At 40.1% G+C, this 12427-nt stretch overlaps 1 protein-coding gene across 2 annotated transcripts in view; it reads left to right on the top strand.

Annotated features, from left to right (window-relative positions):
- Positions 1–12427, top strand: part of LOC104956413 (mediator complex subunit 13L) — an 80539-nt gene that overhangs the window by 12226 nt on the left and 55886 nt on the right. For both annotated transcript variants that reach the window (XM_010783908.1, XM_010783901.1), the window contains exon 2: positions 5299–5536. In XM_010783908.1, coding sequence (XP_010782210.1) covers positions 5299–5536 — 238 coding nt within the window. The remainder of the gene's footprint in view (positions 1–5298; positions 5537–12427) is intronic.

Raw genomic sequence — 12427 nt, 5'->3', positions numbered from 1 at the left:
CTGGTTGGGAAACAGATTATGTTTTCCAAGCTGGGGCTCAGTTCACCTTATAGTCAGGAAATTATTCTTAACTCTGGTTTTAAGTTTAGATTCCTATTTGAAATCAATGTTCAAAGAAAACAAAGGAATGCAAATGTGTAGATCTCACTGCCAGAAAAAGGAGGGGATTTTTATTAGAATACTAAGCACACTCTTCCAACTTCTCTGTGCTAACACCGAAATATTCAGGAAACATAAGGTTGGCTGTTATCTTTTCTCTGTTTACTTGACATAAAGAGAGGAATAACACAAAGGCGAGAGCGTGAGATACTTCTGGGGGTGTATTCAATAGGCATCCGTGACAGTGAGAGAGTGCTGAGAGATGAGAGGGAGAGTGGAGACAACGACGATAATAGAGGTGAGAGTGAGGGCCAAGCTTTGGTCGGTCTTAGCAAGGGGAGGAAAAGCTCTTGTTTTTGGTCCTGCACTCAATCAGAAATTGAACTAGCTAACCAACAGGCTTGGAAGAGTGCTGCCTTTATTGACAGTGAAACAAAATCCACCGTCTTTTTCCTTGACCTCTTTCCCTTTTCACCCCTCGTGGTAGTTTTTAAAGAGACGGAGACTTCTGCTCAAAGCAAACGTTGATTTGCTCTTCAGTGCTTTGAGGGAAGCTGAGGTTTTAGCTTTTTTGGAAACATACTTGCTCTGTTCTTCACGCTGCCGTTTTCAAGACCATATATTTACTTCCCCTAAAAACACATTATTATCACCCCTGCTCATGACACAAAAGGGCATTTCTGTCAAGTACATTCATCTCAGTTTAATCCTTGTCAGTTGCCACTCTCCATTACAACACATTTTTCTGTATTTACCACCTAAAGTGCATGGTATAATTTATCCTCTGATTATAATCTAAATATAGAGTCTGCACTTCAGGAACGTTCACCCCCCATTCTTCTATCCCCTAACAATGAAAGAACTATTGAAAGAAATGATTAAAGGTTGTTTTTATTTGCGTGACAGGATTTGAATCACAACACTGATTTGGCACCAAAGCTGCAGAGATAATAACTCGACACGCTTGACAGTTTTACTCTGCTTGCTCTTATCTGTTACAAGTGATCATTTATTCATACAAAAAATAAGAATAAGCTGTTTTTTAGCACTGGTATTACTGTGACTCCAGGCACACATGATGCATGTTCGCACGTACTAGACATTACAGGCATTAAAACACAGATCTTCACTGTCATCACCGACAAATAACTGGACCTCAGCCAGAAGAAATGTCTGCCTCCTGATACATGTCAGTCTCTTTGAGCACTTCTGCTCTGCGCGTCATCACAGCTGTTGTGCGTGAAGTGTGTGTGTGTGTGAGGGCAGGCATGTGTTTGGATGGGCCTGCCCTGTGAGCATGTGACTGCAGCTCTGTTCCTCTTCCTGCATCTGTGCCACAGATAATCCTCCACAGAAGTTCAGCAGGGTGTCAGGTTGGTGCTTTACACATGGCTAACAAATACGCTGCACCTGTGTGTGGAAGGCAGTGCAGCCTCTGGCCATGTTGCGCAATATTTCAACTGAAATTACATGTTGTTGTTGTAGTAATATTAGACTTTAAGTCATATTTCTGCAGCAGAATGTGAGAAGATTCTCCTTTTTTTAAGCCCCTCTCAACTCAGAAATGTGTTTTGGTTTGGATTGTTGGAACTTCACTGTGAACATTACTTATGTGCAGTTTTACACTTGAAGGCATCAGTTTCTCTGTGCTTTAGACCCATACATGAGTTTAAGATGTTTACCCATGAGAAGGATTATTTTAAAAAGCCAATCTTTTACGTAAATAAGAAATAATTTCTTTATTAAGAGAAATCACATGTTTTGTGGCTATGAGTGAATTGTCTTTCTGACTGATTTGCTATTATATTGAGTGCCCAAGTAATTATAATACCCATCTTTTCATTTTTCATTGACCAGCCTCAAAGGGTCAACATTTCAGTTTGTCCAAGAGCGTGTTGTATGACTAAAAACCTGCAAAATGAATGACGTATCTACGTAATCTACTATCCTCAGCTTTGTATGTTCAGTGCTAATTAGCAAACGTATCAAACTAAGAAAGTGAACATTATAAACATTATTAACCTGCCATAAAGCAGCATGTCCGCATTGTCATTGTAGAAGTTGTTAACTTTTTCTCAGAAAAAGATCAGACTCAAATTATTATTCCAGGCAGAATATGTGTCTGGAGGGGATCATTAACAATCAATTCACCAGAGAGCATGTGTTGAATTATAAAACTAACAACTGGTTTGCCCTTATTGTGAATATTTCTGGTGACATTGCCCTCCTCCTCGCCTCACCCTCTGCGCTCCTGATTCAGGAGCAGCAGACTGTGTCAAACAGCGGAGGAACTTTTGACATTGACTGGGAGTGACGAGGCAATGCAAGCAGATGTCTTCCTCTTTGCTTTTGGAAGAAACGCCATCCTTGACCTTGTCATGGCTAATTTTAGGGCTTGGCTTATCACAGAGCCAATGTTTATATCTCCCATTACACACACTGTCATTACAGGAGGGACGTGCTTGTAATTATGTTTACATTGGGTCAGGATGTTCCTGGGGGTCGTGTGCATACCTCAGTGTGCTGCGGTGTTAGATTTGACTTAATTCACCGTCTTCTACAACAGCATAGCTTTGGCTGGATTTTGGATTCGGACACAACCCTGCGACCCTTTCATACACACACTGAAAACACACACACACACACACACACACACACACACACACACACACACACACACACACACACACACACACACACACACACACACACACACACAGGCTACCTTGTTCCCTCTGTCTATGATTATCAAAGCGTTGGAGCCTCCTTTTCTTCATCCACTCAAAGACACTGCAGGGACGGCTTTAATTATATTTGAGCCGCTGCTTCATACCTGTCCCGTGTTAAAATGGGTCAGTATTTTTTTTTCTTCTCTCAGCTGCTCTTGGAGGTCTTGGTGCCAGAGACAGTGTGCCAAATATCATCCTCACAGCTGGGTGAACACAGGAGAGGAGGGCAGCGCAACGCAACGAGAGATTTACCCCCCCCCCCATGCCTGCCAAATCTCTGTCCTGTTCAACAATGCCTTTTGTGCGCTCCTCTCATTCATGCAGAAATACAAACACACGGACACAAACAAACATGAAAAAGAGTTTCCAAAGCACACATGACTAACGCAGCGTCACTGTTTATGTGTTTAGCTTCTTGTTTGCTTATTTATGCTCATTCACAAACTTTGAAATGAAATGAGTTAGAAGTTTGGCTCTTATCTGCAATAGGCAAATAAACCCCTATCACCCCATTACATTAAAGGGAGAAGCTGCCACTGTTGAGCCAGGCGTAGTGACCCTTTCACTATTTCCTCTCCGCGTGTCTCTCACCCTCTGCGGCTCCCTCGTATATTTCAATACTGTCTCGCCTGTAGTACTTAATTCCCTGCATTTCACTCAAGGCCGTCCTTTATGTCTCGCCGTCACTCCCTGCCTCTCCTCTTCCACTCTCTCTCTCGCATCGTAACAGCAGCGAGTGCAGGTACAAGTTAAATAAGGTTATAACATCACAACAGGGAGATGTTCAAAATGCTAACACATTTACACAAGGAGGATCACAGCTGTGTAAACAATATGCCAGGGAAAATATAAAATAATTGGACAGAGTCTTCGCCGGTATTGATTGAATCAACATTGTCTGAGGCTCTGTTTCATGTGAAAGAAATCCATGAACGCTGAAGTACTGTGCTTCAAGGTTAACACAACACTAATAAGGCTGCTATCGCCTTATGGATTTGTGCCATAATGTTCGTTTCATTCCATCTACTGGGTGCGAGATAAACACATGGCTCTTTGATGACAATAATTAATCGAACTACAATTAAATAAGACATTTGTTGTCACACTGATTATTTTAACTAGCAATTAATATCTGTGGGTGATTTTATTGGAAGAGCTACACACAAAATATCAAAGCAACAGCACAAAAGCTAAAGATATTGATTTGACAACGATGTAAAACAGAGTAGCAGCACATTGGAGAAGCCTGAATTAGAGAAAATGAGCTTGTGCTTAAAAAATGATTAATGTGTTATCAAAATCATTGGAGATTCTGTCGATTGACTTATCAATGAATCAACTAATTGTTACAGCATTTACCTCAGTGTTTAAACTGAATTGAGAGAAAAACCTATACCTATTTCTTGGGATAAGAATAGCGATCATCAAACAAATTACAAGAAATTGGCTAAAAGATAATAACTTAATAAACTCACAATGGAATAACCTAGCAAGGCAAGGCAAGGCAAGGCAAGGCAAGGCAAGGCAAGGCAAGGCAAGGCAAGGCAAGGCAAGGCAAGGCAAGGCAAGGCAAGGCAAGGCAAGGCAAGTTTATATAGCACCTTTCAACACAAGGCAATTCAAAGTGCTTTACAAAAATGAAAGACATTAAGAGCATTAAGAAACATATTATAAAATGGCATTTTAAAACAGTAATTTATAAGCAAAGATAATAAAACATGAATAACTAGGGTACATGAATAAAACATAGTAAATGAAATCTATGTAATGGAGAAATCAACTATGACAATTAGAATCCAAATGCATATCTTTGAGGAAAGGTGGGATAAATGGCTAAAGTATAGAACACTATAATGAAGATTTATAAGGAACATGAGGTAAGACTTGACAATTAATGTCTACCTAAGTATTAATATTGTATCCATTCTTTTATTTTTATTATTAATATTAGTATTATTATTTCATCTCGGAATTATCAACTGTTATGTAGTTAATGTATATACCTAGATGAGTTTATTTTTGTTATCCAAGATTCAAGGCTTTTATTGTCACGTGTGCATAGCTACAGTGTAGTTATGCCAATGGAACACTTAGGTCACAGACTCCTCCAACAGTACAACACAATACAATGGATAAAATAGTGCAAGTAAATAAAATAAAATATAATGGAAATAGTGCAGAATAGACTATATACAAGTAATTGGAATATTAATATATATAAGTTGCTAACAGATTAATGTTATGGATCTTCTTTCAAAAGTTCAGGTGTTTAACAGTCTTATGGCCAGTAGGGTGAACCTGTCTGGTGGTTTTAGTTATGTATGCTTTGTGAATAATTTCTTAAAATGCAAGAAAAAAAAAAGAGCTTGGTAGAAAAATTCCTTGTATATAAAATTGCTGCGTTATATTTTCAGGTTGTTAATGGACTGTTTGCAGCTTTAATCATTGCTCTTTCCCCCCCCCCCCGCAGGCGGAGTTGACAGGCATTAAATGGCGTTGCTACAGCTTCCGGAGCAGCGGGGAGTACGGCCCGGTGATCTCGGCTCCGGCCCAGGACGACCCGGTTCTGCGCAGCTTCATGCGCTGCGTGCAGGCCAACCTGCTGTGTGTGTGGAGACGCAAAATCAAGCCCGACGCCAAGGAGCTGTGGATCTTCTGGTGGGGCGAGGAGCCCAACCTCTCCGATGTCATTCATCATGAGCTGGAAGGTGAGGAAGAAAATGAAAGAGCTCCTCTCTTCTATCCACCTCATTATTTTTTCGTCCCATCGGTCTTCACTTCCATTTCTGCTCTGAGAGTTGGGATTAGAGGCTTGTACAGACTGTTTAATTGTATTATTGCTCTTTATTATGTTGCATTGTATTATATAGACTGGAGAGTGATTACATGGAATACAGTCGTGGTTTTAGCGGATTGTATTCAAACCTGACGGAGAAGTAGTGAAATATGTGTAGTGTGTTACAACTAGATGTACAACATGAATCTGAATTGTACGAGTTGCAAATAAATTGGAGATTTTATGATATAGCGTGATGCCTGTGTGTCAGAAGGGAGCTGAATGGGTACTGTATTGTGTAGATTCATGGTGTTTAGTCTGCTGCAGATTCAAGCTGTGTGCTGTTTGTTTAGGATGTGTAGGGTGCATTGATCTAGTCCTATATTCGAGCCTCATACAGCACATATCTGAAATGTGTTTGCTTTGCAACTCAAGTGTTAATATGCTGCTTCAGGACTATGATGAAGCACACAGCAATAAAAGAGATTTCTCTCGCCAGTATTTATGTGTGTGGATGCACGCTTGTGTGGTTGTGTTAGTGAAAATTACACAGATATCTTACTTGAAAGAGTTCTACTGTCAGCACTATTGTCCCTATTTATAGAAACGTTTTCATTATCTCACTGCGCACGTGTGTAGAAGTCTAATATATCGACTAAGCCTCTAGAAGACAGGGAAAGGAGGAAACAGGAGAGGGATTATATTGGGTTTGGTTTAGTAGAACAACAGTCAGGAGGAACAACTCAGGAACATAGGATGGAGAGGTTGAAGCAATAGTAAGAATTTAAGTCCTCAGTAACCTATTAAAGCTGACTTGATGTGGAAAGGCCTTACAGGCACTGCAGCAGATATTTGACAGATGTTCTCACTGCTGCTGTGGAGAGCGCTTTACTCAGACTGCACAAGCTTGTGTAATACAGAAAGATACAGTGTACATTTCAATTAGGCTTTGTTTGTATCACTAACAGGATCTAAGATAACTTGTTTCCTTGCCTATGCAACACTCCCAGACATCAAAACTCTGTCTACAAATCATGTAATAGATATCAATTAATGATGATGATTTTACTTTGTAGTGATCACAGACCTTTATAAAAACATTGATGATTAAATAAACCAACAGTGAGTGGCACAAATTCAGCATCCAGACCAAAAATGCATAACAAGAAGTTGGGGTGCATACCGGTTCCCGGTATTACCGAAATACCGGTTACTGGTGGCTATGGTATACCGTACCGAAATCAGATCTGGTTTTCGATACTTTTTAAATTTTTTATATAAAAGTGAGGCGTAATATCCTTAAACTCGCGCCCAAACCGTCGGAATTACGATGTCAATTTCGCCGTGAAACTCCGCAAACGAGCTTCGGTGATTGGCTTGATTGCCAAGCAACGCCCTTCACCTTCCTCCCAAATGTCTGAGCCTTGCTGTTAGCTTTCGTTTTTTATTAGCTGGATGTCGGCACGGAAATCTAAAGTGTGGCTGCATATGAATGCCAGTCTGAATGGTGGGGTCTGTAACCACTGCAATAAGTTTATTTCTGGGAAAGGCGGCAACAGATCCAACCTCTCAAAACATTTGCTACTGTCGCATAAAATCAGAGTACAGGAATGTACAGTCTTCAAGCCTGTGTTGTCAAACCTGTTTTTCATTGTTTGTTCAGTACTAAAAGGTTGAAGTCCCACAATTAATTGTAATATTCATTTGACATGTTAACTATATCATAAAGCGCTTACATTTTTCCCTTATGCAACATGAAAGTATCACGATATGTATCGGTCGAGTATCGGTATCGTTCTGTGGTATCGGTATCGTAAAAAAGCCAACGATATGCATCCCTAACAAGAAGCCACATATCAAATGTCTTGCAGTGGGACATTTTAGCATTACCTCCTCAATTTGCAAGCTGTTAGTTGGCTGCCTTCACCACCAATTATGACTCCCTTTGAGTAGCACTTTGAGGTCTAAAGTTAATAAGGATCTTGGCCCGTTTAATTACATTTTCCAGCAATTGCTTACTTAGGATTGAGGAAATGTCACTGAAAGGATTTTGTCGCTATTCTTTTATATGTCTATGCAGAACAGTGAGATGTACTCTGCTATTGCTCAATTTTATATATTTAACTAGATAAATCAATGTATCAAAGTAAAGGGAGCATTATTAGGGGAGTAATACTCTGACTTAAGGCGGTAGTACACTTTTGCTGTTCGTATTTCTTATGTGTTATGGACTTGAATTAACTGGGAAAATATCACAATCTGCTTGAGTTAAAGTCACAAAATGTCTTATTTGTCCGATTAAGACTTCAAAACCAATTCAATTTACTCTAATTAATATAACTGTTAATTAAAGTGAAGATGGATTTACTACAAATTAGACTAGGCTGTTACACGGGGAGTTTCGTCGTTTAAGTGTTGAGTCTTAAAGAGCTACACACCTGAGTTTCTATTCACTGAGTAATTGTTGGGTTATATTCCCCCCCCCCTCGACTTTTTGCTCTTTTCTCTCTCACCTGTGTCAGTCTGTTGCTGCTGGTGATTTTTCGTCTCAACCTGTTTATTGCTTGCTCCTTGGCTGACCTAGTCATTACATTAAAAGAAGCTGCTTTTGTTATGGCAATTTATCCAGTTCAAGTAGTATCATGATATTTAGGATTTAGCTCAGTCCTGAAATGTTATTGTATTTATGTACAATTTTACGGTGCTTGATATATCTTTTTTGTGCAGTCCTAAACCACTACTATGTGAGTGTACTTTTATTGTACTTTAAAATGTATTTCGCATATTTTATTCTGCTGTTAAGAATGAACTTTTGATACTATTCATTGAATACAAGGTTTGAGTACTTCTTCCTCCACTGGTTGCTTTCAGCTTTGGCTAAAAATAGTTGTGAGTATATGGGGAGTTACAGGAACATTCAGAAAATCCGTTAGAAATAGCAGGAAACTCACCACTATGTAAAGTATTACGTTTCTCTTAAGATCTAACAATCTAATTCAGTTGCTTTGCATCGCTGTCAGTAGATAAAATCAAATTGAGCAGCCAGTTGTATCAAATGAAAAACAGTTTTTGCAAATACATGTCAGATCCATTTACTCTTCTTTGTGTTATTATCCCTACTCATCCATTCAGTAAAATGTATTTATACATATATGACTGAACAGCTAAAGCCACATTTATCTTGGAAAATCACTAGTTTAATTATGTTTTGAGTCACATCAAAAATATTAAAGTACGGTAGTGTAAAAGGGCATGTTTTAAATAGACGGTTCATAGTGTTTCTTTCAGCAGAGCAGTGAATGGGTGAGTTTTCATAAGGCGTGTTTTCATAAGAGGATATTGCCTAACAAACTTTACATATCAATTAGAAAAATACCAAATTCTTTGTACAATTTTGCAGTCAAGTCCTGCTTAAAAAGATAACTGCTTTAATTGCAACTTCTGATAAACATAACACACATTAAAATTGTTGCACCAACAACACAGCAGCTCAAAGTCATCTCATTAGGCTGTTGTTTATTTTTTAACTCAAATTATGGATACAAATACAACCTCATTATATTTACACCACATTAATTATTTTTTAGCACACCCGCCAGCAGCTATTAGACAGATAGAAATAATCTAAACTGTTTTGTGACCTGTGAAACTGAGAATAGTCTCACATTTACGCACGGAGTCTGTGCACTGCAACAGGTGGGATCAGGGGTAAATTCAGTTCAGCTGGCAGAGAGCGGACGAGGAGAGATGTGAGGTTGATTTAGAAAATAATCTTGATAGAGGTTGAGAGAACAAATTGACCCGCTGACAGGTGACAGGAACACAGGGGCCTTCACAGCTGATGTCATTCATATAATGCCATGAAAATATGTACAGTAGTTGTCCATTATTTAGGAATGATACAGTGTTTCCCCTAGGATGGAGTCATAGCAGCGGTGCTAAAGCACGTGGTCCCAGTATAATGTGAGCGCGGAGCCCGTGGAATTTTTTAGTGCGTGCGAAGTGCGCCCCGCCAATTTGTTTCTATGTGTCAGCACAAGAAAGGCTCTTGAGGCCTAGTACCAGGGCCGGTTCTAGACAATTTGCTGCCCTCGGTGACATTTTAGGCAACATTTTAAATGTAAAGAATAAATGAAAAATCTCTACAAAAGACAAATACACTGCAAAAACAGAAACTTATTGACATAGGTAATAGACGTCAAAATGGCTTCAAATGTATTCAGTATTGTATGAACATGTTTGAATTGGAGGGTTGACGTCACATCCTCTCGGGGGGTTCGGGGGTATGCCCCCCCCCGGGGGTTGCGGGGTATGCCCCCCCCGGAAGCCGATTTTTTTTTTAAACCTCTTGTACCCGTAGCAGAAAAATGCTTCAATGCTGGTGCACTTTGAGCAGCCACAATTACTGAGACCATGATCTAGGGCCACAAACTACCTAAAACGCCCAATATGAAAAAGATCGGTTTACATTTCAATAATCAAAATAAGTATATGAACACTAACGGCCAATAACCTACCTATAGCCAATAAGTGCAAATAAAATGTAAGCATATTTTATTTTTGTTGTTCATTCATATCTTATTTTGACCCTAGTAAGCCATTTATTTATTTATTTACATGGCCCATAATTTTTGTACTCTGCCTCCAACTTTAAACGATGATTTTTGGTTACTGTCCGCTTACTAGTATACAATTCGGAATGATTTAATGACCTGTTTTTATTCTATCCTAATAATTATAGAAGGAGTGCGCTTGGAAATATGTGTTTACATAAATTGTAGTCAAAACCGTTTGAAGACCCGCACTGAGGTAACTTAGACTAAATTAACCTATCTTACAATACTCAGAGAGTCCTTTATCCTTTACCTCCCACTGAGGCCTCTTCAGTCTGCGACAGAAGAGCTCTCCCGCTCCACCCTGGTTTGTAGAAACATCTACTTCGCTTATATCGCGTTAGCGCAGCGTAGCACAGATTCTAATAACAACAGCGGCCGGTACGCGGCTGCGCCACTCGGCTCCTTGGCTCGCTCTCCGCTGGGCTACGCGCACCACCGCTCGGCACTTCTGGCCTGTGAAGCTGGCGGGCACGACTGATAAGGCCCAAACACCCCACTTTGCATCAAGGGACAGCAGCGCGCGACCCGTAACAGGGCAACATGATAAGACGTGTAACCGGGATGAAAAGGGTGTGTAGGCATTTAGCTTAATTATGAATGTTCGGTTACATCAAAAGACCGGAACATATTGGATGAGCGGGCCAACGGTCAAAAATTGTTTTTCCCTCCCAGCAAGCTACCGGCGGGCAGCGGCCCCCAGATGGCGGCCCTACGGCCAGACCGCCTGTGTCGCCTATGCCAAGGAAATTGGCCCCTGCCTAGTACATCAGTGGCCCCAATGTCTTAAGATTTATCAAAAATACACCCTTTATATCAAAAGAACATACAGGTAACACAAATACAATTACAAATCCAGCATAACAAAACAAGGAAAAAAGGTGCGCCCAACTTATGATTATTTTACAGAAAGAAAAAAAAAAAGTAAAAAAAAAAATATACTATATATTCTTTTTTTTGGTACCGTGGCTGGCGCCCCCCTAAGCCAGCGGGCGGCTCATGATTTCCAGCAGCGGTGCTGCGGCCGCCACTATTTTTATATGGTGAAACATGTGATCATGGCTTGACATTGTTATAATTTATGCGACATAATATAACATTGAGAGTTACTTTACTCATCGTACTGAAGTCGCAGGAGTTTATGTTCTAATTGAACTCTTTAGTTCAAGAAGGATAATGAAGGAGACTTAGTAGTAAGTTAAAAAAAAGTAGACCTAACATTGAAAGGGCCCTATTATAGGGCTCATTGTCAGGTTTCATAAACTATATTCGTTTTGTGTCTCCTGTGAAATGTTTTCCATGGCTTTAATGTTGAAAAACGGTCCTTTTAGTTTTTTCATCGTGCCTGTGCTGCAGCACCTCTTTTCATCTTTTCTTCTTGAACAGAGCCCAGTCCGGGCCTGCTGATTTGTTGTGATTTGGATCGCTCTGGCTTATAGAGTCGTTAACGGACTAATCACATACAATGTGTCGGAGCACTCAGGCGCAAACTAGAAGCGCGGGTGTAAGCCATAGTTATAGAGAGGCGATAGTCACGCCAAATCCTACTCCGTCCCCATGGGACCTTATTTGCGGAAAGATTAGTACTTGCGAAGTCAATGGGGAAAAGAGAAAATGTATCTTTCGTCCCGTTTGAATTTATGCCATGAATTACCGCATACGATGTTGTCAATCTGTTTAAAAAATAATTTCGCATGTCAAAAAAAAGTCACAGTTTGTCGTAAAACGCGGCGCGGCGCACTGATACAGACTATGAAGCAATACGCAAACTAGAAAACGACTGACATAACAAATCCCAGAGTTCGCGTAAGTGATGTCATCCTAAAACGTTACAGCATTACACTCGTTCTTACTCACCGAAACCTTGTAAACGCACGGTTCCGGCATGCTGGCTCTTACAGAACCGAGCACATTCTTGCTCTTGGTGTGTCATAACAAACTGTCAAACTGTCAAGCTGTCAAAACTCTGTACTCAAACCGGAAGTACTCACCCTCACACCCACCCACCCGCCGGAAATTGATAGACGCCATCTTGTGCACAGAGCCTATTATACATCCATGGGTGAAATGTGCTAACGTGACGGCCATCTTGGCGTTGTTGACGTGTGCGAGACCAGAGATGTAGTTCATTGAGCGTTTCACACAAAAAAATGTGTTACTTCACAGTTTTGGGACACATTTAAAAAAATTTGACTTGCAAAATTATCTTT

This window comes from Notothenia coriiceps, unplaced genomic scaffold, assembly GCF_000735185.1.
Source record: "Notothenia coriiceps isolate Sejong01 unplaced genomic scaffold, NC01 NC01_scaffold00000666, whole genome shotgun sequence".
In the NCBI taxonomy this organism is placed as follows: Eukaryota; Metazoa; Chordata; class Actinopteri; order Perciformes; family Nototheniidae; genus Notothenia; species Notothenia coriiceps.
The sequence above is the reverse complement of the archived record's forward strand: the minus strand, read 5'-3'. Positions and strand labels throughout refer to the sequence as shown.